The sequence below is a fragment of the Rattus norvegicus genome, chromosome 4 (assembly GCF_021556685.1).
Source record: "Rattus norvegicus strain SHRSP/BbbUtx chromosome 4, alternate assembly SHRSP_T2T, whole genome shotgun sequence".
In the NCBI taxonomy this organism is placed as follows: Eukaryota; Metazoa; Chordata; class Mammalia; order Rodentia; family Muridae; genus Rattus; species Rattus norvegicus.
In genome coordinates this window covers 81,508,794-81,536,793 of record NC_141537.1, presented here as the reverse complement: position 1 = coordinate 81,536,793, position 28,000 = coordinate 81,508,794, and the positions used below count along the sequence as shown (strand labels likewise).

The 28,000-nt window shown below is 46.4% G+C and overlaps 1 protein-coding gene across 1 annotated transcript; it reads right to left on the bottom strand.

The window, feature by feature from the left end:
- Positions 1 to 9: 9 nt before the first annotated feature.
- On the bottom strand, positions 10 to 27,798 carry Nfe2l3 (NFE2 like bZIP transcription factor 3). Its single transcript, NM_001305047.1, is given in 4 exon segments — positions 10 to 1,435; positions 1,661 to 1,744; positions 6,833 to 7,009; positions 27,099 to 27,798. Coding segments are annotated over 4 exon segments (1,944 nt in total). The 5' UTR covers positions 27,609 to 27,798; the 3' UTR covers positions 10 to 262.
- Positions 27,799 to 28,000: the final 202 nt, after the last annotated feature.

The window sequence follows — 28,000 nt, the reverse complement described above, 5'->3', positions numbered from 1 at the left end:
TAAGAAAAAGTTACAATTTTAAGCCACAAGCGTCTTTTTTTTTTTTTCAGGTGACCACCTTATTAAGAGGTGGCTGTAGTTCTTGGAGATTACTTCACATAGGTTTTTATGAATCATGTAGGAATGGTACATGAAAATGTGTGGGTTCTCCCAACTTGACAGGAGCAAAACCTTGACTTCTAAACATCAGAATTGAATGATTCAAGTAGCAGTACTTTAAAAATCTTAATACAGTTTGTGACCCTGGTCACTAAAGCTATATTCAGTTTCTTTCTCTCTTTACCTTTGGGACTTCCTTTTTGTGTCCTGATGAGACCAGTTCTTTGGGTACAATCAAAATAGTTCCATCATGGCTGTACTGAAGTGCATAGTGGCTTGGGTTGACTGGTCTACCTTGGTCATCTCTTAACCTATTAAGAACATTGTGGTAAAGGTCATATAGCTTCTGTCTCATTGTGTTGATAGCTTTGTTCCATTGAGTTTGCTCACTTTTAAGGGCTTCTTTCTTTGCTTGCAAGTTACATATATCATCTTCTAGATTTAAAATGATGTCTAGTTTACGTTTACGGCAGTTCTGAGCAGCAACTTTATTTTTTCCCCTTCGCCTGATATCACGGATGAGAGAAACCTGTGAGTCTGTCAGGTAGTATCTGCTTAACATGCTGTTGAAAGAGTCAACAGGCATGTGGACAATTTCATCTACAGAAAAGGGAATGTGCATAGCTTTAGCGCGCTCTTCATCACGGCTCAAGTTTCTGTCCGGGTCATCAAGACACCCACTGATTTTCTGTGACTTTCCAGTCCATGTGAAAGTTTCAGATGTGGCCTCTGGTACACCTGATTGTAAATGGTAAGTATGGTCATGAAATACTTGGTGACATTCAAGAGCCCCATGAAAGCCAGATATAGTCCTATGGTCCACATGACAATGTTTACGGGGTTCTGGGTAGCAGCCTCCTACAGCACCTAAGTTGGTCCCATCAAAAGTACAGTTAGAGTTGGTGAGAGAGGTGCTGTTGTAACTTGAGTTTAATGAGACACCAGAATCTGGTTCTTCAAAAAGTTGGGAAACTTCCAGTGGACTGAAACCTGTGGCCAATGACATTAGGTTTAATCCATCAAATATATTTGAATCAAGGTCATACAGGAGGTCTTGGCTTGTTAGGTTCCTCATTTGATTGTTAGCAAGTGGAAGAGACATTGCAGGAATGGCTTGCTGGGGACTGGTAGGAGAATTTAACTGCAGAAATGGTTCTTGTGCCTGTGAAGGTCTTGCTGATGGATCTCTTATAGATGTGTTGGAGCACAACAGCATGGCTTCATGAAGATTGACATCATGGCTTATAGCTTGGTTCAGATTTATGTTGTGTACTGAGGGATTCACACTTTCACAGACACTGCTCAGAAAAGGGGGAATGTCTTCTACTGAGATGCCCTGAAGGACAAAAACACTTATTTCAAAGGAAGTTCCATTTGTCAAATTAAGGACTCTCCACTTTGAAAGACAGCAATTTGCCAAGTACATTATAAAAATACAAAGGCTTAATTTTCATAGAAACACTTTGGAGAATCAATTGGAGGTCAATTCAAGGGTTTTTTTTTTTTGGGGGGGGGGTGAGGTAGGATGAGGTGGGAAATAACCAGTCAAGGTTCCTTTTACCTCTAGAGAATGTTCAGGCTGTGATGAAAGGAGCTGGAATAAGTCTTCCAGAGAGAAAGATGTATCTGACCAATGTAGATGGCTCTGTGTATAAACAAAATGTTACTGTTAGGAAACACTGAAATCTTAGTTTTAGGCTTTTTTTTTTGAGGGGCAACCGAGGCAAGCCTGGTCTGGAACTTGGCAATCCTACCTCAGTCTTGTGTGCTGGGAAATCTGGCATGCACCATCACATCAGGCTCCCATTTGTGACTTTTAAGGGTTTGTATTTGAAATGGACACTAACAGTCCTGGCTGTCCTGGAACTCTGTAGACCAGGCTTGTTGAGAACTCAGATCTGCCTGCCTCCATCTGCCTAGGGCTGGGATTAAAAAGATATGCTCCCCCACCACCCGTTTGAGAGTTCATTTTAGCCGAGAGCTATTTGTATGAATCTTTTAAGGATTACTATAAACCCATTTTGACCATATATCTAAGGGTTCTGACATTTAATAGATGAATACTTAGGTTTCCTATTCCTTGGCATTTTAGGTGGAAGCTTATAACCCCCTGGACATGGGTATCTCTTATCTGTCTTAAAACCTTGGTTCAAACTTTTTGATTTTAATTCTCAAATCTGAACATAAGTTCATTCTTGTACCAGTATTGTAAGCTAGCAAAGATGGAAAGGCAAGAAAGCCATCTCAGGACAAGTCTGACAACTGAGTTAAGTCCCCAGAAAGCACATCAAGGTGGAAGGTGAGAACAGACTCCACAGCAATGTCCTCACCTCCACACATGTGCCTGGCATACACTAACATCCATGCAGAGTGCACTAGGATATCAGTGAACACAGGATTCTTTTAATATGTGCTATTTATGCCATCTCCCAACTCCCTACATTCCTCTAAATGTTTTAAGTTTTTAGTAGAGAAAGAATTGGACTGATGGTATATAAACATACATTTACCTTTGTCAAATACATTGGGTTCTATGAAACATTTGGGTGTTCATAATACCATAGGCTTTCCACTTATTGATGCTAAATGAATACTTTTAGTTGGAAAATATTTTAGTGGCTTGTGGACTTTTGGGCAACTTGTCACATACAATGATGCTTCGTATTTTAGGATTACTGGTTGGAACCTTGAGACTTAAAACCTGCTTGCTTCTCAGTTGGCTGTTGAGCTCAGGAAGTTGAGGATATTCTTTGTAAACCAGGATGGGTGGTAGATCTACAGGAAATAGAGATAAGAGTAGTTCCCTTAGGGACAACAGCTCTGCTGAGGGATTAATTCAGTCCCCACTATGTTTTCTGCTCAGTCTAATGAACTAACAGTTTCATGTCAGTTCTTTTGGTCTTTCTCTTTTCGAAAAATTATCAGTGTATTAATGCTAAACTGAGGATTCTAACATTTGAAAACACTCTAGACTTCTAATTTTCTTTTTTCTTTATAAGCAGAATTTATAGTTACGGCTAGCCTGGAACTCAGATCCACCTGGCTTTGCATCTCAAGTGCTGTGATCAAAGGCATATGCCACCATACTTGGCCCTGTTTTAAGAGAGTCTATAACACCTAAGTATACAATATTGAGACATTTGGTTTCATAGAAGTTGGCTATTTGTCCCTGTTACATAAAGCCAGGCATAGTAGTGCTTGCTTGTAATCCCACCACTGGGGAGTTAAAGGCAGAAAGACTTTAAAAAGGCCAGACCCAGGGTGCAAATAGCAAGGTTCCGTCTCAGTAAAATCATAGAAACAATTGTTGGCTGGAATGTAGCTCAGTAAAGTGCTTGCCTAGTGTAAGTCCCAGATTAGGTCCCCAGCACTACCTACATAAACTAGGTGTGGTGACGCAGGCTTGTAATCCTAGCACGTGGGGAGTGCAGTCAAGAGTACCAGCAGTTTAATCTTGGTTACATAGCAAAAGAAAGGCCAGCCTTGGCTACCTGAGACCCTGTCTGGAGACAGTAAAAAGTTGCACTTCTTTTTTTTTTTTTTTTTTTTTGGCTCTTTTTTTTTTTTTCTTCGGAGCTGGGGACTGAACCCAGGGCCTTGCGCTTCATAGGTAAGCGCTCTACCACTGAGCTAAATCCCCAGCCCCAAAGTTGCACTTCTTGGTGGGTTAGTGCCTAGGAAGGTTTTTTTTGTTTTTGTTTTGTTTTTTTAAAGTAATGAACAGCTGAGTTATTTCTAGAAACACTGAAAGGGTACTTTCAGTTCATTTTATGTTGGGAAATGTGAAACTGGAGTTTTAAAATTCCCTTTTTCTAATTTTATAAAGTAGTTCCATTTTAGATTGAGACTTTGAAAATGTGGAAAGGAGTCAGTCATTTAATAGAGCTATCTTTTAACATGTGAAGTCTCTCAGGCTTTTCTTTCCTTAAGTGAGAAGAGCTGGTCTTCAGGTCACAATCTGTCACAATCTACACAAGTGTGCACATTATCTGCCTGCACTCTAAGCCTGGGCCACATTTCTTTTCCAAAGAAAGCATCTGGAAAACTGACTCAATGATCTGACGCTTTTGTTTCCTTGCTAAGAAGTACACCAAAACTCCAGACATTGCTGGAGACTGGTTGCTTTTGCAGAGGACCCAGGTTCAAGTCCCAGCCTGCATATATATGGTGGCTTTAAAATTCAGTTTTAGGGGATCTGATGCCCTCTTATGACCCTCATAGGCATCAGGCATGTACATGGTGCAGAGACATAGGTAGGCAAAGCACCCATACATAGAATATTTGTTTTGTTTTGTTTTATTTTAAAGCCAGAGCTTTTATTTTAAAAAAGAAAAAAAAAAAGCCAGGGCTATTCTGAGGAATACTGCTAATATGGGGGCTGAAGAGGATCACAACCTCACAAGTTTGAGACTAGCTTAATAAGCAACACAGCACCTCAAGGAGAACAAGGGTACAATTTGTAATATGTAGTGACTCAGGCCAAGGACAGGAGCCTGGTAAGGCATGGCAGGGAACTGATAGCACATGCCTATAATCCCAGCACTTAGCTGATGGAGGTAGGAGGATTAGGAATGTAAGATATGTTTTGGACAATTTGGGCTATGTAAGACCAAGAAAGTGCCTGCTTTGGGTGTTTAATGTTCCTACATATTGAATGTTGATCCAAACTGCCGTTTTCTTACATTGTAGCTCCCCACTTTATTTAATGAGTCTAATCTAACTATGTCTAATGGTGATTTAGTTACTACAAGTAATTCAAAGAAAATGTCTTTCCTGGGAAGGCCAATGAGGGAGTAAAGAGATAGACACCAACATGGGAGGGGTAATTGTAACGAGTAGCATGAGGCAACAGAGAATCCATATGAAGTAAAGAGGAGCAGAAACTGTTTTCTTAGGTGACTGAGGCACTAGGGAAAGTGGACTAACACATCTTTGCAGTTTGAGATGGGGTCTTGCTAAGTGGCCTTGGGCTTTCTTTTCTGTCTTGCCTCCAGATTGCAGGCAACTAGGAGCCTGTACCACGGCTTCTCATTTCTTAGAGTGAAGGTTGAACCAAAAGTGGCCCAAAGGAAAGCATTTTTTTTCTTTTTCTTTTTTTCGGAGCTGCGGACTGAACCCAGGGCCTTGCGTTTGCTAGGCAAGCGCTCTACCACTGAGCTAAATCCCCAAACCCAGGAAAGCATTAATAAATTTGTTGAATGTTCCCTGCAGTGAGCAAGTGTTCAGAGCCATATGGTAGATTGCCGTTAAATGGTTTAAGACAACTACCTGGAAAGGGGAGGACAAGCTACTGAACATTCAGGCCCTAAAATGACCATTTGGGGCCAAGAGCCAAGTACCCTAGCTTTGGAGGGAATGGGTCCCCAGAGAACCAACCAAATATGCCTTAAGTACTGCCTATAAACATTCAACAGTTTGTGTACATCCCACCAGTCAGTGAGCACTGTACCTGCTGGAAGCAGGCAAATTCTCCCTTCCCAGCTCTTCCTACCCTTTGCCTCCCCCAGTGGAGGAGGGATAGTTACTGTTAGCTCTCAGAACAGCCATTGCTTGCCCACCTGTGTCAGAACTAACCTGTGACTAACAGATAAAGCCTTTCGAGATCTATTAAATTAGACCACTAGCTTCCACCAACCAAAAAGCTTAAAGAGCATCTGGGTGGACCTATAGAAAAGCTCTCTCCCCACCTCACTGCCTCTCTGGTGTACCCACCAATGTATTTTAAACTTCTCTGTATGTAAAAACCTTCATGAAACTGCTTCCTCGTTGAACATGGAACCTAAATCTGTGTTCCTGGACCACAGCCACTCAGAGATGACTCCAGAGTAACTGTCTTACTCTTAGGATGAGTAGCCAGCAGCTTTGCAAAGCCAGTTCCTGGGTGTAACGTTTCATGGTGATGAGGGTTGTCTAAGGCCCAGCTCCTCATCCTCTAAGAGGTTTCTAGACTGAGACCCGGATTCCATCTCCCAGAGGAAGTGCTGCGGCTGGTCACAGTGGAAACAACCGCTAGGACAGGGATGCCTTGTGCAGGTAAAAGTGTGTCTATGAACCACCAGTTTCATCTGGAGCACCTCTGTGCCAAACTTACAGCTAATGGGGTTTAGTCAAACCTAGGGTATGACCTACATGAAACAGGGGAAGCACTGACTGCAAGAAGAATCCATGCCTTCAACCTGGGTCCCGGGGTTCACCCTGTTCAGTCAAAAGAAGTGCAGGAAGATGCCCTCCAGGAGCCTGGCCCTGACCTCTTAGGTGAGGTCGGAGGTAGGAAACAGGCATCAGTGATTTGGCCTGACCCACTAGCAGACTGAAGACTTGGATCTGAGCTTTAGTGGAAATCGAGAGAGAGATTTGTCAGGTTGTTCCTTTGATCTCTTAGAGCTGTTCAGGCTAATCTGGATGGCAGCTGGCTTTTTTTTTTTTTTTTTTTTTTTTTTTTTTTTTTTTCTCCTTGTCTTGGCAGACACGAATTCCAAAACTGTTAGTAAGTTCTGTCTTTAACTGGAGAAAATAATTCTATGGGTTAATTGCTTTATAAGCTCAATTACCCCTACACACACACACACACACACACACACACACACACACACACACACATACACACACTTTTAAATGTGTTTTCTTGTGTCAGCTTTGTTAACGGCAGTGCATACTTGCACACAGAGTTCACTAACAACACCAAGTCTTTTGGAGAGGCCAGTGGCCAGTCTGGAACCTTCTCACAGCTTACCTCATTCCTAGCCTCAACAATCTTCTCGGCTTCCCAGGCAGATGCGCCCGTCATTTTGTTTTCCTCTCTCTTCCTCTGCTGTCGTGACGTTGCCTGGGCTGACACCCCTTCCTCATTTTCTTTCTGCTGGGAACTGTGGTCCACAGCTTCGCTCTTTTCACTTAGCACCTCAGTCTCCTGTAAGAAGCACCCCAAACTGTGCTAAGCAGAAAGCCATTATCAACACACATGCAACTCTTTAGAACGGTACTGTGCTTATTGTTGGGTGAAACCCACAATTGCTATCAGCTGAGGCTGGTGCTTCATTATTTCACTCCCAAAGAAGCATTTAATTCTGAAACAAAGGTCAGTTTTATAACCCGCCCTTCCTATGCACTCCTGAGACAACTAATATGTATAACTGAAATTATATATATTTATAAAGCTCCTGAAGTAAAACTATTAACAAATTATACTAAAATTGGAAATCAATATTCCCAGGAATATCCAGGAAGTGGTAGTTTAAAAATTATGGACCTTGTTCTCTATGAAAGGCAGATGGGGTGGAGACAGGTTGGGAAAGGGTTTGACTCACTTTATGAACCAAATGTGTATTCCTTTTACAATCAAAAAAACTTGGTTTTTATTTGGCTCAGATATTTCAGTTTCACTTATTTACCCAGAAGACCCTGCTTTTAATTTACTTAATCTAAGAATTTTTTAAAAAATGTTATTTACATTGGTGTTCTGCCTCTATGTGTGTCTGTGTAAGGGTGTCCAGTCCCCTGCAACTGGAATTACAGTCATGAAACTGCCATCTATCTGGGTGCTGAGGTCTCAGCCTGAGTCCTCTGGAAGAGCAGCCAGTGCTCTTAACCACTGAGTCATCTCTCTGGCCCCCAAGCAGGTTTTTCAATGGTGAGAGACTCTTCTAATGGGACAAGGGAGCAAGCACCATCTACTGACACTTTCAGCTGTGAGACCAAAAGGCACATTTTGCTCAACTGTAACATCACTCAAACATCTGCGTTCGATTTCTTTTTCATTTTGAAACACAGGTTGTGCTCTGTAGTCTGGAACTCAGGCTGGCCCTCAGACTTGTTGCAACTGTCTTGCTCCAGCCTTCGCCCTCAGCATTGGGAGCACAGACATGAGGCTTCCCCCACCCTTCCGCTCCCTCCTTCTCTCCTTTCCTTTTTAAAGACAAGATCTCTTTGTGTGGCTTCATCTGGTCTAGAACTTGTGACCCTCTTGTTTACCCTGCAGAGTGCTGGGATTGCAGGTACCTGCCACCCCTCCAGGGTGGATTTCTAATCTATAGGACCATGATGCTAACAGGACTAACTCAAGGGTCCAACACACAGAAACATCAACAAAATGATGGGGAGTGGGGTGTGTGTGTGTGTGTGTGTGTGTGTGTGTGTGTGTGTGTGTGTATGTATGTAGGTAGCAGGACAGAAAGCCAGCCCTAGGTGACCCCTTGGTTTTCTTGGCTTCTCTACCTGTCAAGCCGTACCTCGCTCTAGGGTGCTCTGTGGTGCTCTGCTTTTCTCCCTATGAGCAAGCTTTCTCAGGACACCGATGATCCCATACATTCTTCCTCTCTGTGACTGGTTGTTCCTGTTCCCACCTATGGACAATCCCTATTTGCCACCTACTGGGGGCTGGTGCCTTCTAGCTACAGAACCTCCCCTCGGTCCCACATCCCTCCTTTAGATGCTATCCTATTATTCTGCCCACTTTTATGGGAACATTCTCTAAGAATGATCATCTGCGCTCAGTGTGTTCTCTCTCACAGTCTCGGGAGGAGTTTTGTTCCTGGCACACCAAACAGTTTGCCAGGGTCTTCAAAATCTAAAGGCTCTGCATCCTTATTATATCGAACCCGGTCAACCAATTGACTTAGTTATTATTGCCTCCTTCTGGAAACAGTTTTCCGAATCTGGCATCTAAGCACCCCATCTCTTTCTTAGAAGTCTTACCAGAGACTTCAAAGTTGCTGATTTCTCATCCTCAGATCTCTAAACTGAGCAATGTCCCAAGTCTCTGTCCTCAGATTCACTCTCCCTTCAAATATTATCATCCCACTTTTTTTCTTAGCTCTCCCTGATATAGTAAAGATTCATTTATTTTTTTATTTTATGTGTATGGGTGTCTTGTCTGCATGTAAGTCTGTATACCTCATGTGTGCCTGGTGTTGATGGAAGTCCATAGAGGGTATTGGATTCTCCTGGGGCTGGAGTTACAGGCAGTTACCACGTGGGCAGTGGGAATCAAACAGGTTGTTTGGAAACTCAGCCAGCACTCTTCCTTTGTTTGTTTTTTAGACAGGGTTTCTCTTGGCTGTCCTGAAACTCCCTCTGTAGACCAGGCTGGTCTCAAACTCAAGAGATCCCACTGCCTCTGCCTCTTGAGTTCTGGGATTAAAGGTGTGTGCCCCATCCACCTGTGAGCCAGTGCTCTCAACCACTGAGCCATCTCCAGCCCTTCTCCCCCCGCCCCTCTCTTAAAAGCATGGGCAGATAGGTTTTATTTTCACAATGCTGTTCTTAACAAGAAAATAAAGACTTTACTATTTACCTCAGATGCATGGTAGCTTGTCAGTCAGACCCTACTGAGGAGGCTTTTGGCCATGTCTGGGCCTTTTGAGTGGGAGAATCCTGGTGAGCAGCAGCCACAGAACCAATGGGATCCATTAAGTTAATAGGGCGCTGCTGTTCTACTTTGGGGCTTTAACACTGGAAATCCTTCCTGACAATGTCCTCGAAACAGCTCGGTGCTATACCCTTGCCCCATTTCTTATCTCAACACCCCAAACCATGACAAAACTAACATGGATATGAGGTAAGTTAAAAATACAGTTCCTGGCAAAAGTGGGAAAATTGGTGTCACTAGGACACCAGGCATGTCAACAGTGACAGCTCAAAAGGGTGCTCCTGACCGTGGAGAAGATGGCCGTGTGAAAACATAGCATTTGGGGTAATCACAGCAGGAAGCTAAACTGCTTCAGCTTGTCTGCCACAAACCCTACCTCGTGTGCAAAGGGCTCTGCATCCACCACGCCAAGGCTGGTTAAAGACACTGTAATGGGGAGAGTGCAGTTTGGATGCATTGTCCTTCCACACCGAGTGACTGACATCGGCTAAGGATGTGGTACCGAGGCAGCAGGCCTCCATTTTACATCTCATTTTCTGTCCTTGCTTGGCCCAGAGGATCTTCACACGATGGCGGAGGTGCTTGTCCTCACGCAGCTTCTTCTGCCACTGCCGCAGCGACTGAATCTCAAGGGTCACAGCGAACCAGATAGGCTCTCCAGAAGGCCTGGATCCCGACTGCTGCTACTTCTATCAGTAGCAGGGAAAGAGGGATCGGAGGCTGCGGGTGGTCCTTGAGCCATTCCTCCACAAATGGAATGGAGAAGAATTCTGTGAATGACTCCCCTGCCCTCTCTGGATTCTGGCTGGTCACACAATCATGTTGATTGACCCCGTCTCTATAGTTTTAAAAAGCGCCTTAAGCCAATTGTGATGGTTTGAATATGCTCGGTCCAGGGAGTGGCACTCTTGAAGTAAGTGTGGCCCTGCTGGAGTAGGTGCGTCACTGTGGGTTGGGTGATGAGACTTCTTCACCCTAGCTGCTTGGAAGTCAGTCTTCCACTAGCAGCAGCCTTCAGATGACGATGTAGAATTCTCAGCTCCTCCTGCACCATGCCTGCCTGGATGCTGCCATGCTCCCACCTTGATGATAATGGACTGAACCTCTGAACCTGTAAGCCAGCCCCAATTAAATGTTATCCTTATAGGACTTGCATTGGTCATGGTGTCTGTTCACAGCAGTAAAACCCTAACTTAAGACGCCAATACTTAACCATTTTTTTCTGTACCATTTAGCAACAAACTATATTTATTTGTTTGCCCCACTAGAATGGTAAGATATTCTCTCTCTCTCTCTCTCTCTCTCTCTCTCTCTCTCTCTCTCTCTCTCTCTCTCTCTCTCTCCACATGTACATTCATACAGAAGCCAGAGGAAGGCATTGGGTGTTTTGTTCCTTATTATTCTCTGCTTTATTTCCTCTCACTGAACTGGAACTAGGCTGGCAGTATCAACCAAGCCCCCAAATTCCTCCTGTCTCTGCTCCCCACAGCACTGGGTCATAGGTGCCCAGTGGCTGTGCCCACATTTTTACATGGAAATTTGAATTCAAGTTTTCATGCTTGTAGGACAAGCACACCCCAACTCCCCACCACCAAGATAGACTCTCTCTGTAAAACATTGGCTAGCATTTGCTGTCCTGGAACTCATTTTCTAGATCAGGCTGGCTTTAAACTCAAGCAGCCTGCTTATGTCTCCCAAATGCTGGGATTAAATTAAAGATGTGGGCCACCACTGCCCTGCAAAGACAAGCACTCTTACTAAGTCATCTCCCCAGCTCCCAAATGGTAGTTTCTTTTCTTTTCCTTGTTTTACTTATTTTCATCCATCTATCTATCCATCTATCCATCATCCATCTATCTATCTATCTATCTATCTATCTATCTATCTATCTATCTATCTATCTATCTATCTATCTATCTATCTATCTATCTATTTCTTTATCCGAGACAGAGTCTCTTCTCTAAATAGCCCTGGCTGTCTTGGAACTCATTTTGTAGACTAGGCTGACTTTAAACTCACAGAGACCCACCTGCTTCTACCTCCTGAGTGCTGGGACTACAGATGAGGGAGCCACCAGGCCTGGCACAAAACAGTGGTTTCCTGAAGGCAGTGACTCTAAATCCTGTCTACTCCAGAGCCTGCCACATATTGCTCTTTAGCAAATATCTGTTGAGGCCAAATCTTAGACACAAAATCCTTAGACTTTGTCAGGAATCCTTTTGGATTATTCATGCTTGTAACCACAGGGCTGTCTGCTCTGGATGTGCTAGGGGAGGAGGAGGCTGATCGCCAGTCACTCTACTGCTCCTCTTCTGTTCAGGCAAGGCTTCTTTGGTTAACCCTAATGCTAGATTCTCAACAAAGCTGATTTTGTTTATAAAACTGTTGTGGTTGGGCAGAACTTCTAAAATCTGCAATGTGTGAGGTAATTCAATACACAAGAACACCCACACAAATATGCAAACAGAAGTACATGCCTATGCCATCATACAGGCTAGATCAAGCCTAAAGAAACAGAGAAGTCTGGGAAGTCTCTCTCTCTCTCTCTCTCTCTCTCTCTCTCTCTCTCTCTCTCTCTCTCTCTGTGTGTGTGTGTGTGTGTGTGTGTGTGTGTGTGCGCGTGCGCGCGTGCGTGTTGCAGGGGAGGGAGGGGAACTTTCAGAGTGTTATGGGCTGGTAACAAATGTATGTGAGATGTTCTGGAAAACTCAGAGAAGGGGGCCGAAGAGACGGCTCAGCAGTTAAGAGCACTGACTGCCCTTCCAGAGGTCCTGAGTTCAAATCCCAGCAACCACATAGTGGCTCACAACTATCTATAATGGGATTCAATGCCCAAAGCAACTGTGTACTCATATATGTAAAATAAATAAATCTTGAAAATAAAAACCTTCAGGAAAGGACTTAAGTTACAGATTAGCATTGCAAGAGGCCAACAGTTGGTTAAAAGGACTTTCATGTGGGGATGGAGAGATGGTTCCCTCTGAAGTTAAGAGCACCGGCTGCATACTTCCAGAAGACCATCCACATGGGGGCTCTCAACCATCTACAATTCCTGGGGCTCCTAACCCTCTTCTGACCTCCAGGGGTACACACACTTGGTATAGACTTACATGCAGGCAAACTTGGTATATTGACACTGATACACAGAAGGGGAGCAGGCATAATGGCACACAACTTTAATTCTATCACTGGGGAGGCTGAGGCAGGAGGATTTCTAAAGTTCAAGGCCAATCTGGAATACATACCAAGCTCCAGGTTAGCCAAGGCCACTAAGTGACATCCTATCTCAACCTCCACTCCTTCCCACCTCAAAAAGGGGGTGGGGTGTCTGTCATGTAACAGTGGATCCCAAGTCACTGAATAAAGAGCTAAACAAAAGGACAAGTATAAAATGACCAAATGAGTGGGGATGCTAAATATAATGCACAGACATTTAAATAGCCCCAGAGTGTCATTCTACAGATTCCTTGTTAATTACAAAAGAGTAGCACTACAGGGGAAGCCTGGCAGATGCTGTGTTAAGCAATGGCCAAATCTGCCGCAGTAATCCAGACATGGAAACCATGCCTCCTGCTAGGAAGGAAACAATACCAATGGTGGGTTTTATGTCAAAAATCATCTCAAACTATGAGGAGGAGCCAGAATAAAGGTGACTGACACTGTGTGATGAGTTGATGCTTCTGGGGCACAGATTCTGAACACAGACAGGAAGACAGTGGTCCTAGATTCACAATAAATTTCCTTACTTTGGTAACTGGTTACAGAAAAAAAAATCACTCCTAGGAAACACACAATGTATCCAATATTAAGCAATTCAATGGCTTTAAATGTGTCACAACATAAAGGAATTACATATTTATATTAATATTACATTTATGTTATATATTATATATTTATACATGTGGATAGTTACTAGGGTCAAGGGGGAAAACATAAAATCTGGGCAAAGGACATTACTCAATAATAATCTTGCTTAAAAGTTACTTTTGAGATTTTTAGTTCATGTGTACAAGTGTTTTACCTGTACATAGGTCTGTGCACCATGTGTGTGAAATGCCCACAGGGGCCAGAAGAGGCCATTGGATACCTTGGCACTTTATAGATGGTTGTGAGTCAGCATGTAGGAGGAGCTGGGAACTGAACCCAGGCCCTCTGAGAGAGCAGCCTGTGCCACTGAGGCCTCTCTCCAACCCCACACCAACCCTGCCTCCCTTTTTGGAGACAGGGTCTCGCTATGTAAATGCCTGGCTGTCCCAGAATTTGCTATGTAGACTGGGCTGGCCTTGAACCCACAGAGATCCACATCTACCTCTTTAGTGCTGGAATTAAAAGAATGCACCATCACACTCAGCTCTTGTACTTTTTTTTTTCTTTTTTTTTTTTTTTGGAGCTGGGGACGGAACCCAGGGCCTTGTGCTTGCTAGGCAAGCGCTCTACCACTGAGCTAAATCCCCAACCCCAGCTCTTGCACTTTTTAAAGTTTGAAATTATATTCATGTTTATTATTTACATTTAGGTTATGTTTTGAGGTGAACGGTCACCCTGAAAGGCCTATATGGCAAAATGACCTTGGCAAAGCAGGGCTTCTCTCATCACAGTGTCCGGGAATCTAAGAGTGTTTTGGGAGGAGGTGGCGGGTCTGCAGCAGTGATGCTCCAAGGTGGCTCGAACACGAAGTACCCACTCGAGCCTCTAAGGGGCTGGTGGCCTTCACTGCTGCTTTAGAGGGGAAGCCAAGTGACATTTGGAAGAGTAAACGAGAGGTGACAACCGATAATTATGTCACTAGACAGGTCGTCCTTTCAAGGTTTGGTTATGGGAAGGGATGGAGACATGGATCAAGACAGTTCTTTTCATTCTATAGATGAGAGATGCTAGGGCAGAGGCAGGAGGATTGCCACAAATTCCAGGCCAGCCTGGAGTACCTACTGAAGCTTAATCTCAAAACTGTTACCATCAAAAGAGGAGAAAGAAAATGACCTCTACAAGATAACAACAGGGGCGGAGAGATCCGCCTGATGTTAGGAAGGGCGCTTGCTGCTCTTGCAGACAAACCTTGTTTGATCGTTCTCATCCACATGGTGGCTCACAACCATCCGTAACGCCATACCTTTTCTGTGTACGTGCACACATGGTGCATGTGTGTAATGTGTATGGACACATATACTCAGGCAAAACACTCATACATATAAAATAAAGCAAAGAGTTTATAAAGAGTTAAAAAAAAACCAGAACATCTGCATAGATAAGTAAATAATCTCGCTGATCTCACTATTGTAGCACAAGCAAGACTTGAACTCATGGCCCCTTTGCCTCTAGATCCCAAATGCTGGGCTACAGGTGTGTGCCACCACACCCAGCGACTATGTCAGATCTGGAAGGCAGACAGAAACGTCTTGACTGATGTCCACCAGGGCTAGGAATGCTTCCACTTGCACAAGAGATAGCACTTGAAACACTCACAGGCCTTGTCTCAGAAGATACTTGTGTATTTATTTACCCAGCTCATTGCTGGCAGCAGATAGGAAGCAAAGTGGAACGGGGATCCTAAGACGGGATGAAGACAGGCGGGATTACCCTGGGTTAGTGGGACACACATAGAGATGTAGGCCACCCCCCACAAGGAAGGACTAGGAAGAGAGCTAGCAGTCTCATTTCTATTTACAGTCAGGCAATGCTGTCCAGTCACCCTCATCCTATGACTGAGAAGGTGAAAGTGGGAAGAGGCAGGACCATAATGGCTCAAGTGTAGAACAGCTCTGATACACCTTGCTTCTGAGTGCCCTTTTTAAGATATACACATTAAACTTGGTCTCAAACTCTGTTTTCCAGACAACACAACTTGGGATAGCTGGCGATTCTGCCTCTGGGCCTGAGGGGAGGAGGCACAGATGGGCAGAGTATCCACCATTACAGTATTTGTAGTTACAGAGTGAAAAGAGCCAGCTGCCTCTATGATATAGTTTGTACAGCTCTCAAAGTCCAAAGTGGGGTAGTCCTGGGAGGTTTAGCCACAAGCTGAGCGAGAGAAAGGAGATGCCCCGAACTAGCAGCTGTGTAACCTCGGACCCTTAGTTTCCTGAACTCTGAAATGAGGGACTGATATGGAATTTGCATTTGAAGTAGTTGGGGGAAATGTCCCTTCATACATTTCAAGACACATGGATCACTCCTTTCTACAGCTCCTGTGTCTGGAGACTTGCTAATCTTGCTAACCGCTGTCAATACCTCAACTGGAATTTCAGAAGAAAGCCATGCCAGACACCCTCATGGGCAGCATGACCATCTCTGCACCCTCATTTCCAGACTCTCTGCACGTGCTGGCTCCCAGCTGAGGCAAACCAATGTCTTCTAAGACATGCTTCTGTGCAGGAGGTCTGTGGCCTATGCTCTCACAGCACAGGCAAGGGAAATGTATCATTAAGTTACTTTTATTTGTGTGTAGGTATGTCTTACCCTAGTGGTCTGGAACCTCACTACAAAATAAAAAATAAAGGTTCCATGTGTGTCCTAGGAAGTCAGCATAAATATGAGTGTGTGCGCGCTCGCACATGTGAGTGCGCGTGTGTGTGAGTGCATGCGTGTTTGTCTGTAGCTCTTTACGTGGTTTTCAGGACTGGTACTTGCAGGAAGGCCTGCCCAATCATGTCCCACTTTCATTCTGGACAATGAACCATTGAGCCTGGTTGGACCTTCTGATCAGCCTGTCTGCAAAGGCTCATGGTTTTCTCTACGGTGCCTAGACCGTCTTGTTGGGCCTTTTCTTTCCTAGTAGGATGCTGCCTGCTCACCTCTGTCTTCCAGACAAGGAGCAGTCTGTGGAGGGAAGGCTTTCTATATCAGTGAAGAGAAGGGGGAGAGGAAGAGATATGCAAAGCTGGGCTTTTCTTCATGCAGTTTTCTTTGGTTCTCTTGCTAAGTCTCTGAAGACCCTGTGTGCTGGCAACTTTGACTTACTCCATTATACTGGGTTCCGAGGAATGGGTGGAGCTCCTGCCGGCCACGCCCTGTGCGAGCAGTTGGAGCTGGCCTAGCTCCAACTTTCATTTCCTCACCTGGCGGAGGAGTGATGAGACCTGCTTTGACTTTTAGGGTTGGGTGAACCTTCAAAGACAAAGAACAGAGCACTGTCTATGTGGGCTGACATCAGAGGGAGCAGAGAATCCTGAGGCTTGTCTCTAGGCTGGAGGCAACCTGGAGTCATATGGCCTGAGAGAACCAAGGAGCCGGATAAAGACAGCCTGTGTCCTGTTTGGCCTGGATGGTTTTTAATCGCAGTTTACAATAATTACAGCTCATACCTACTGAGCTTTCACTGTGGGGCCCATGACTATCACCTCATTGAAGCCACTTAGCATCCTGGCAAGGCATGTACTGTTAACATTCCTTTCAGAGGATTGGAAACTGAGGCACAGAGGTTAGATAAAGAGCCTGTCACATAGGAGTGAATGACAAGATTTGCATTTGGCTCTGGGCATTTCCATTTCACAGCCAGGTAGAAGCTTGGTACTAATTCTATCTTTCTTTCATTAATTCTTTCTTTCTTTTTTTTAGATTTATTTATTTAGTATATGTAAGTACATTGTAGCTGTCTTCAGACACACCAGAAGAGGGCATCAGATCTCATTACAGATGGCTGTGAGCCACCATGTGGTTGCTGGGATTTGAACTCAGGACCTCTGGAAGAGCAGCCAGTGCTCTTAACCACTGAGCCAACTCTTCAGTCCACTCTCTTTTTTTTTTTTTTAATTTTGGCTTTTGAGACAGGGTTTCTCTGTGTTGTTCTGGCTGTCCTGAAACCCTTTCTGTAGACCAGGCTGGCCTTGAATTCTGCCTGCCTTTCCCTCTGGAGTGCTGGGATTAAAGCTGTGGGCCACCACTGCCCAGCTGGGTACTGCTTCTTTTTTTTTTTTTTTTTTTGGTTCTTTTTTTCGGAGCTGGGGACCGAACCCAGGGCCTTGCGCTTCCTAGGTAAGTGCTCTACCACTGAGCTAAATCCCCAGCCCCTGGGTACTGCTTCTTAAAGACCCTCCGGATCCACGTATGTCCCTGAAACTCATCCTTGTTAAGCCGGTGTACAAACGAGTACACATGAGGAACTACAAATGAGTCAGGACCCTCTGTGAAACAGACCTGCTGGATGGTGGGAAAGAGGTTTGTTTTCCTGAGCTTCATTTTCTCCCCTTGGAACATAAGTTAGAAAGTTTCAGCAGTAAAACGGGAAGCATGCAAATCCACTTCTGAAGGCCCTGGGGGAGGCGGTGAGCCAGCTAGACAGCAGCTGGCATCCCCTAGGTAGTCGAAGCTAAGACACAGGGCCCCGTCCAAATTCACTATGGCTAACTACTGGAAGTCCAGTACAAAAACCAAAACAAACCAGAATCAAAAACCAAAACACAGGCCAACTTTTAAATAGGAACCTTAATGTTCAAGACACGAGGACATGAGCCCCAAGCCCCAGGATCATTTAAATGGAGCCATCACTCTCAGATGCAGCCCCTTCTCCAGGCTGAAGTTTATTGGGAATGTGCATGTGTGTGTGTGTGTTCGTTCCTTTATTGTCTATTTAATGTGAGTTTATTCCAACTATTTTGGCCAAATGGCCCCACTAATCCTCAAAATGCCAGATCTCCTGTAGCCCAGGCTGGCCTTAAACTCCTGTTCCTCCTATCTCTACTTCCTGAGTGCTGGAATTACGGGCATGAAGTATTACACTTTGTTTGGTGCTGGTGATGAACCCAGGGCTTCCTGCGTACTAGGCATGGACTCTGCCAGCCCTCAGTTATTCCTTGATCACAGTTTTGGTAGATGTGAACTCTTAGCTAGTCACTATGTTAAATGGAGGAACCTGGTTAACTTGTGTCCCAATCATGACATAAGATGCTTAAGAAAGTTTCCTCCTGCTCTGATAATTTCCATTAAAAAAAAAAAAGACATTTAAGCCGGAGGTAGTGGCACACCCCAGCATTTGAGAGGCAGAGGCAGGTAGGTCTCTGTGAGTTTGAGGCCAGCCTGGTCTACAAACAGAGTTCTAAGACAGCCAGGGCTGTTACATAGAGGAACCCTGTCTCCAGGGGCTAGAGAGATGGCTCACTGGTTAAGAGCACTGGCTGCTCTTCCTTAGGACCTGAGTTCAATTCCCAGCGCTCAAATGACAACTCACAACTGTCTGTAACTCCTGTTCCAGTGGCTCTGACTCCCTCACACATGCAGGCAAAGCATAAAATAATAATAGTAATAAAGACTGTAATGTGAAACCCTGTCTTGAAGAACAAAACAAAAATGACTACTTAATATTGGTGTGTGGGTGGGTGTGAGTGCATGTGGAAGTCAGGGGACTTGTCACCTTCAGGAATTGGTTCTTTCCTTTCACCATGAGGGTCCCAGGGACTGAACTCAGATGCTCTTGTCTGATGGCGGGGGTCTTTCCCCACAGCGCCATCTTACTGTTCCTCCTCATCACTAGTATTTATTTATGTGCAAGCTGCTCCTCATCCCCCAGTCCATTCCAGTGTCGTCCAGCCAAATGTTACCTAGAATGTGGGACATCAAAGGGTTTTGGGGAAACTGAGTTTCAACTTGAAAACACCTGCTTGGTCAGCTGATGCACTATTCCTGACCCTCACTCTCTTCTGTCCCCCTCTTTCGTAAAAACAGTTCCTTGACTGTCCTATATAATGTTAGCAATCACATTCCATGGCCAGGCTGATCTCTGCGCCAACAGCACAGTTCCCACAGCAAGAGTTCTCCAATAGGAAAGGAAGGAGTCCGTTCATGCTGAAGTAGACTCTGTATGGCGACAGGCTTCAGCAGTCTCCAGGAGAGGATGAGATCTCCTGGGGATTGGACATGGAACTCAGAGTGTCTGTCAATACACAGGGACCAAGCAGAGCCTTTAACATGTCCCTTATCCCTCACAAGAATGCTCCAAAAGGACATTAATATGCTCTTCTCACCAATTTGGAAAGCCATGTTTGCAGAGGGCCCAGGAAGAGCTGGGGCTGAAGTGATTTTTACTTGTCAAGGTGTCCATGGACTCAACTAACTGAACAGGCTATATGCTCTGTGGAATTGACGATGTCAGTATACAAACTGACTCTAAGTATGTTCAGTAATTGAGAAGCCACATCCAGTCAGTTGGCCTCTGATGAGCTGTCCTACTGTCCCACTGTCTGGATTTGCCAGTTCCTACAACTGTGTTGGCCAGCTCCTTGATTTGTCTGAGTGTGTGTGTTTATTCATTCACACTCTGTGCTTTCTGTTTTCCTCACAACAATGCCTGACTGTGAAGACAGGAAGCCAGTTCTAGCCCCTGGAGGCTTCCCAAGGCACAACCACATTGTGCCAGCCACCACCCGCAACACTCAACCTCAACAACCGGGGCACACGCCTCCGCCACCTCCAGCTGCCCAGCGGTGTATGTGCTTTCCCAGATCCTTCACAGCTGCGTTTGAGGGGCCGTTCCCACACAAGGCCGCCCTGGATGTGAGCAGCCTATTTCTCCCTCTGAAGTTCCCAAGTTGGTGGGAGGCACGGCTAACCCCGTGTTTAGGAACCGTAACCAGTTCTACTCCAGACGAGGCCATAAAGTCACTCTATCAGTTTAGGCAGTCCCAAATCTCACCACCTGACCCAATTATAGGGACAACTAGAAAGTCTAGTCTTCAGGGACGCAGTCCACTCCAGTAGTTGGGTACAAAATGGTCAAGATTTCAGAGCTGACCTACTTTCTCCTTGGTGATCTGGCCTTGAAGGACCCCAAACTGTCACAGCCATGGCAGCCACAAAGTGCAAACCCCAGCAGAGTGACCCCGCAGATCCTCAGTTGCCACACTGCAGCCTCGGCAGTTCAAAGCAGAGGGTGTTCTGTGTGGGCTCGGGGGAAGGGGAGGTGTTTTGTGGATGGCTGGCAGTTGAGCCAGCCTGAGGATTTCACCGTGAAGGACATGAGAGGAATGAAAGGCTGGCATTCTGGGCAAAGATATGGGAGGCAAATGTGATCCTGGGTTGTCTGGGGAAGACAGGGAAAGGAAGTTTGGGCTGGAAAGTAGGTCAGAGGCAATAGTTCAGCATGCTGTTAGTCCAGCAAGGCCAGCGGGTGTCACAGTGGCCACACCTGGGGACCCTTGAATGACAACTTATGGAACTAGAAGGCAACGAGAAGCTGGTGGAGCCTCCTCAACGGAAGTGGGTGAGCACTGGCAGCAGAACTACGTGGGGGAACTCTGGAGCCCTGACTGGATGATTGATAGTGGCGAACACGAAGGAAGGAACGTAGCTTACCATCTCAGCCCAGCTTGACCGGCACCGTGTCATTTACGCTCCCCAATGAGCCTGTTAGCACCCATCCTCCAGGAAAGAGAACTCCAGATTCACAGAGGAGGAAAGTGGGTGGCAGGTTGCACAGGTAATGGAGACAACCCAGTCGTCTTGACTCGGTGCCAGTACCCTGATTCCTAGACGAATTTACCCCGAATCTTGAGTCCTATATATTGGATTCCTACTACATGAGCTAAGCAGGAAGATAGAAAGGGGAATAACTCAGCAAATAAGGAGGGAGATTTCTCTGAGAACAAACAGACAATGACAAAAGCAAGCCGCAATGAGGATGACAATAGCATAAGGAAGTTCTCAGCAGGACCTATCAGGTGCTGCCACAAACACCTTCAAGCACTGACTCCATTTCTAACGGCTGCAGTAGAAGCAAGTACAGCAGACAGAAGGGTGATAGGACAGACCGTGTCCTCTAAAATGCCCATGAAGTTCGAACCCCTAAGCCCTAAGAATGTAGCCGTATTAGGAAACCCGGTCGTTGCAAATACAATTAGGTAGAAAGAGAGTCTGGTGGGTCCTAGGTGACTGCCCTTTTTGTAGAAAGAAGACATGCAGGGTGGAAGCACATGAAGCGGAAGGCAGAGGGTGGGGAGCAGAAGCCACAGAATGCCAACAACTCCAGCAAACCACCAAAACACAGGTTCTCCTATCAGTCCCTGGAAGGAATCAATCAGCTGACACCTCGCCTTGGACTTCTTGTCTCCCAGTTTGTGGATCTTTTTTTTTTGTTGTTGTTCTTTTTTTCGGAGCTGGGGACCGAACCCAGGGCCTTGCGCTTCTTAGGTAAGCGCTCTACCACTGAGCTAAATCCCCAGCCCCCAGTTTGTGGATCTTAATACAATGATCTAATGACCTATGCCATTCTTCCCCACCTAAGGAGCCAGAGTCTACCCTTACAATGTCCACTAAGAGCAAAGGGAAAGCCACTGTGAAAGCGCACCACCATGAACAGAGGCCATGTCTGCACCACAGCTTATCGAAAACCAAGTGTGTGTTTCCCACCTCCGACCAACTGCTCACGTGTTAGGAGATAACTTTGATTTTGAAATGGAAACAAAATTTACTTCGACGATCAGTGATGGTCTTTCTCTCCCTTTCACTCTTTGGATTAAACATGGACTCTAGTGATTCTGTGACCTGAAGGAACCATCCTAAAGGAAGTCGGGATGTTTGGTAGGATCGCTCACACAGCAGAGCACTGCTGTCACACGAGATGAAGTCACAGATGACCACAAGCTAACTCAGCTCCCTATAGCTCTTTGAAATGCTGACATATATTCATCTCCACAAAAACTGTTACTGCTATTATTCCCTTTGATGTGTATGGGTATCTGATAGTGACATGCATGGGTACATGTATGCACACCCCGACTTTAGGTGTCTGATAGTGACGTACATGGGTACATGTATGTCTGCACACCCCGACTTCAGTTGGTGCCTGCAGATCCTCTGGAAACGGCGTTACAGATGGTTGTTAGCCACCATGTGACTGCCAGGATCCAAACCTGGGTCCTCTTTAAGGGCAGTGAATGTATGCAGTGCCCTCGGAGGCAACAAGAGGGGGTTAGATTCACCTGGAACTGAAATAGAAGACAGTTGTAAGCCACCATGCGGGTGCTGGGAATGGAACTAGGGCCCTCTGGAAGGGCAGTTAAGTGCTCTTAACTCCCGCGCCATCTCTCCTGCCACCGTAGCTCTATTTTTTTTTTTTTTTTTTTGGTTCTTTTTTTTTCGGAGCTGGGGACCGAACCCAGGGTCTTGCGCTTCCTAGGTAAGCGCTCTACCACTGAGCTAAATCCCCAGCCCCCGTAGCTCTATTTCTTAAGAACCCATACTTCCCTGTGCTGAGTCTGGGCTTACCAGAGAACGGCCACGGTTATGAAAAGAAGCTGTCAGTTCCGGGAATCCCAGGTCTGTTTTCATAAGTATTCGCCCCTCTAAGAAATAAAGTCAAGGGCTGGAGAGATGGCTCAGCAGTTAAGAGCTCTGACTGCTCTTCCAGAGGTCCTGAGTTCAAATCCCACCAATCACATGGTGACTCACAACCATCTGTGATGGGATCCAATGTCCTCTTCTGGTGTGTCTGAAAACGGCGACAGTGTACTTACTCATATACAGAAAATAAATAAATCTTTAAAAAAAAAAGAAATAAAATAAAAGCAGTACTTGCTTTTGATACTTTGAAAATCCCCTACTCTAAAATGTGTTTTGTAAATGTATAAAAGCTGTAAAAAGTGTACTCTAAAAGAAGAATCTTCTACTCCTCGAATGTGAGTCACTGGAACTATCTATCAAGTATCGAGTTCTCTGCCTACATTCCTACGGATCATACCATCCACTCCCCGATAAGCCATAAGCGAGCTGGGCACAGAGACAAGTCCGAAGAACAGGAAATGTTTTCAAGTGCGGAATTCAAATGTATGAGAAAGAACAGGGCCAACCCAGGCACCCCAATGGCACTTAACCCTTGTTTTCTCCTCCAGGAAAACTTCCCTCTCCCACTTTTAGTGAGATACTGGGGCTTGGAGTGAGTCACATAGCCCATAGCAGGAAGGGTCCGTTTTCCCCAGAGCCATGGTCTTCATGGTCTTCATTATGAATACACAGCCTGCTTTTCCCTTTTACATTATGAATACACAGCCTGCTTTTTCCCCTTTTATTGTGTGTACATGTGTTTTTGTTTTTGTTTGTTTGTTTGTTTGTTTTTTTAAGATTTACTTATTTTGGGCTGGAGAAATGATGGCTCAGTGATTAAGAGCACTGACTTAAGAGCTCTTCCAGAGGTCATGAGTTCAATTCCCAGCAACCACATGATGGCTCACAACCATCTGTAATGGGATCTGGTGCTCTCTTCTGATGGGTCTGAAGACAGCTACAGTGTACTCACATATGTAAAATAAATAAATCTAAAAAGAAAAAGAAAAAAAGATTTACTTATTTTTACCTAATGTGTTGAGGTGTTGTGCCTGTATGTCTGTCTGTGTCCAGGGGTCAGAACAAAGTGTCAGATCCTCTGGAACTGGAGTCATAGATGGTTGTGAGCCCATGCGAGTGCATGGACGCAAACCTGGATCCTCTGCAAGGGTAGCAAATGCTCTTAGTCACTGAGATCTCCAGCCTACAAACTGCCTTAAAAAAACCCGAGCCTGGCATGGTGACACACACCTGTAATGCCAGCACTTGAGAAGCTGGGGCAAGAGGAGTAAGAGTTCAAGGCCAGCCTGGTCAATAATTGTAGGTTGATGCTCTATGCAGGTGAGGGCCCATGATTGGACAGTAACAAAGTAAGGCAGGGACAAAGTTTTTGTAAGGTAAGAATGAAGGGAATGTAGGGAATCAAGATGGAGACAGAGAAGGACGACCCAGATCCGGGTGGACTTGAATGACCCTAGGTAGTTATGTATACTTCTTAAGGGATGGATTTCGGTAGGCAAGTTTATCTTATCTAGGTGGACGCTTTATACCCTTATCAATTGGTTGAGTTTATTGTGTGGATGCATTGTGGATTGAGAATTTAACATATAAATCTGATTGTTGGTTTAATTTGTTGAGTCTTGATTTTACTGGATAGCTGGAACCAGAGAGTTCGCAGCTAGCAGAGCCACCTGGAGAGATACTAACCAGAGATAAATTATGGTTAGTTCCATATGGCCCTCTGGTGCCAGAACTAACACTAGAGACCAGTGTGGCAAGGCGCCACGCCGAAACGGTTCATGGACTGCCTGGGTCTGAGGGTACTTGGGGGCAGTATGGAGTCGCTGAGATAAAGATACCCTGCAGTGCCATGTGGCCCAACGGTGCTGGTACTAGTGCAGGATAAAAGATTATTATTTTTTAATATTTACTGCAACAAATAATACTCAGTAAATCTAGTTGTGGTTCATGCCTGTAATCTCATACTAGAGGGGCAAGGGGAAGCCTCAAGAGCTCAAGGCCATCCTTGGCTCTATAGCAAGTTTATGACCAACTTCCTCTTAGAAAACCACCACTGCCATCACCACCAGCACCACCATCACCACCATCACCACCACCACCATCACCACCATCACCACCACCACCATCACCACCACCATCACCACCACCAACATCACCACCATCACCATCACCATCACCATCACCACCACCACCACCATCACCATCACCATCACCACCACCACCACCATCACCACCATCATCACCACCACCACCATCATCATCATCACCACCATCATCATCACCACTACCCCGCCACAACAAACCCCAATCAAACATACCACAAACAAACAAACCCTGCACGGGAAAGCAGTTGTCTAGGGGCCAGAAGCCAGGCTGAATAAGGGACTAACTCATCCCATCCCAGATGCACATCCACAGCCCATAGTACTTAATTAATATACCTGTCTGGGAGACAGAAGACTTCCACTTCTGCCATTAACTAACATATGTATTTAGTCAAGTTTCCTGACCTCCTTGGGTTTCTTTTCCTCAAATACAAACCAGACACGCATAAGGCATTTCCACAATGGTGGCATCGGCTCCTAAAGTTCTAAAGGGCTCAGCAACCGACCAGCCTGACTGAAAAGAACCAACTCCCCACGGCTACCATGGTCTTGCAGGAGAGCGCGCGCGCGCACACACACACCACACCACACACACACACACACACACACACACACACACACACACACACACACACACACAGCTCAGCTGAGGAAGGCACTGGCCTGAGAGGTGCTGGGGGTTTGGTGGGCATGGCTTTGTTCTCTCCTCTAAGAAAGACAGACTCCTTGTCCTCCTTGTGAGGACAGAACCACTGTCTGACACAGAGGGTAAGAAGAGAAAGGGAAGAGGCGCCTAACGCCTGGATTCAGACTCTGCTGTCTGCTACCAGCCAGCTTTGCTCCCTTGCCAGGCTTTCTTAACCTCACTGTGGTTCCCAGGCCATCAGAGCTGCCCCACCCCCCCAAACCAGCCCACCAGTCTACATAGGTATCAACCAGGTAATGGTGTGAAGGAAGTCTTCAGAGAGAAAACCTATCCCCTTCAATGGCTGGATGACATTTGGCTGTGTGACAGGTGCGGTACCACCTTGTACAGAATCCATCTAGGATTTCAAAGCCACACTTTGCAGGACCAGAAAGGGTATGGAGGTAGCAGGTACCCTCCTAAAATGAGAGGTGACACTCCTCAGGTGACACCCTTCCCTCTTGGAGTTCAGATCTGTAGACTGGAAGAGGGAGTGGCTTCCTGTTCTAAACCAACAGGAGTCTACCAATGGTAGCACAGCCCTCACCCTATTAGTTCTCTTCCCCAGGAGGAGGGAGGGATCAGATCAGCCTAACAATGAATCACTAGCACCTCAGGAAAGGACCCCTCCAAGAAAGGGTGGAGGAGCCCGTCAGGCAACCACCTACACAAACAGTGGCTTTGAATAGCCGCAAACAAACCAGTTTAATTCCAATTCCCACTTTGCATAAGACCGCCTTTCACAAAAACAACCTCTTACAAACACTAGTGGACAGACAACAGTTACTGTCAAGCTCCGGGAAGGCCGGAGCCCTCTAGTTGCTGAGGTCTTTCCTGAGGTTTTAGTACACAGATCTTAGGAAACTGTTCAGGAACAAAAAGTTCAGCGGCAGGGGAGCACCGGCAATCAAAGGGAACTTGCACGTTAGAAGCAAGACTACGTGTCTTGTGTATATCAGTTAGGGATTTCACATCGTAGGGAGTATTCTCAGGCAAGGGGTTGGATGGTTAGATCACAGAGGGACCACCTCCACTGAACACCGAGGTTCCTTACTCCAAGAGCACAACAGCACATCCACAACCAGGCTACGGTTAAATTCAGGGCAAGAGCCCTGCCTTGGCTTAGGTGCTGGGTTCTTCAGAGAGATGCACATCTTCTCAGGGGCTGAGGGCTCCTTCAAATCCTCTACTCCGGAACAGGTTCCCCATCAAGGCATCGTAATGCATTCAGGGTACGGATTAAAGGCCATGGTCCAGACAGCACCCCATTCGGTCTAGCTTCCCCATTACCAAAATACCCTCCACAGCCATCAAACACAAGGAAGAGTGTTCTCTGCACGCAATGGATTTCATCCACTTTCCCTAAAATCAAATCCCCAGAACTCACTCTCTTCATTCAAAAGGAGGCGGGGCACATTTGTCCCGCAACCTACTTATAACTACCTAGACTACAGAGAAGGGAGAGCGCGGGTGTGCCCCTGCCTAGTCGTCCGGACCCTACAGCTCGGGGCCAGTCCTTTCTGCCCTGGAGGAAGGAGTAGAAGTGCCACTCGCTTGCATTCCTTTAGGTTACCTGGCTCCCGCGTCCGCCTGCATCTGGCACCTGCGCCGTCGGCTCTGCCGCCTTCTCCTCCTCCTCCTCCTCGGCGGCCAGAGGGCTGCTATGAGCTTCTCCGGGGTCCCCGCCGCCCGCGGATGCTGACTGGCCGCCGTCTCCCACGGCCGACGAGGCGGCGGTGCCGAGCAGCCCGTGGGTCCCGTCTGCGTCCCCAGTCGCCACGCTGTGCACTAGCCACGCGTCCACGAGGGTGCGAGGGATGAAGGGGACTCCGAGCGCGCGCACTTCGTGCAGCAGCCGGCCTTTGGCAGGTAGCAGGGGGGTGCGTCCCCAGCCTTCTGAGGCCGAGAAGGGGTTAGAAGCCGAAGCGGGGCGGGTGGGGAAGAATGGGAGCAGCTCTTCCCAAAGTGCGGCGACCGGCGGCAGCAGGCAGAGGTCCAGGTCCACACGGAGTCCCACCAAGCTCAACAGAAGCCTGAGGTGCAGGAGGCCGCCGCTAGCCCACCACGGCTTCGGAAGCTTCATCTCCCACGGTGCGCCTGAGATGCCTGTGTCAACCCGGCCCGGCCCTACAGCCGCCCGGGTGGCACCAGCCGGGAAGACAATGGACCAGGGCGTACAAGGGGCCGTTGCAGCCTCACCCCAGCCAGGCACAAAGGCGCTCCCTCGGCTGCCCACACAGTGTCTGGAGCTGCCGGGGACCCAGATAGGAAGAGAAGACACCTGCAACTCCCAGCTCTCAGGGCCCGCCCCATTGCCTGGCAACGCCCCACAATTAAACCCCGCCCTCATTCAAGCTTCGACCCGCCCCGAGCCGCAGGCATGACCCCTGGGACACACCCACGTCTGGCCTAGGCTTCAGGCCTCTTTATAGGAGGGGTCCCAAAGCATTTTTGGAATGGAAGCAGAATTTAAAG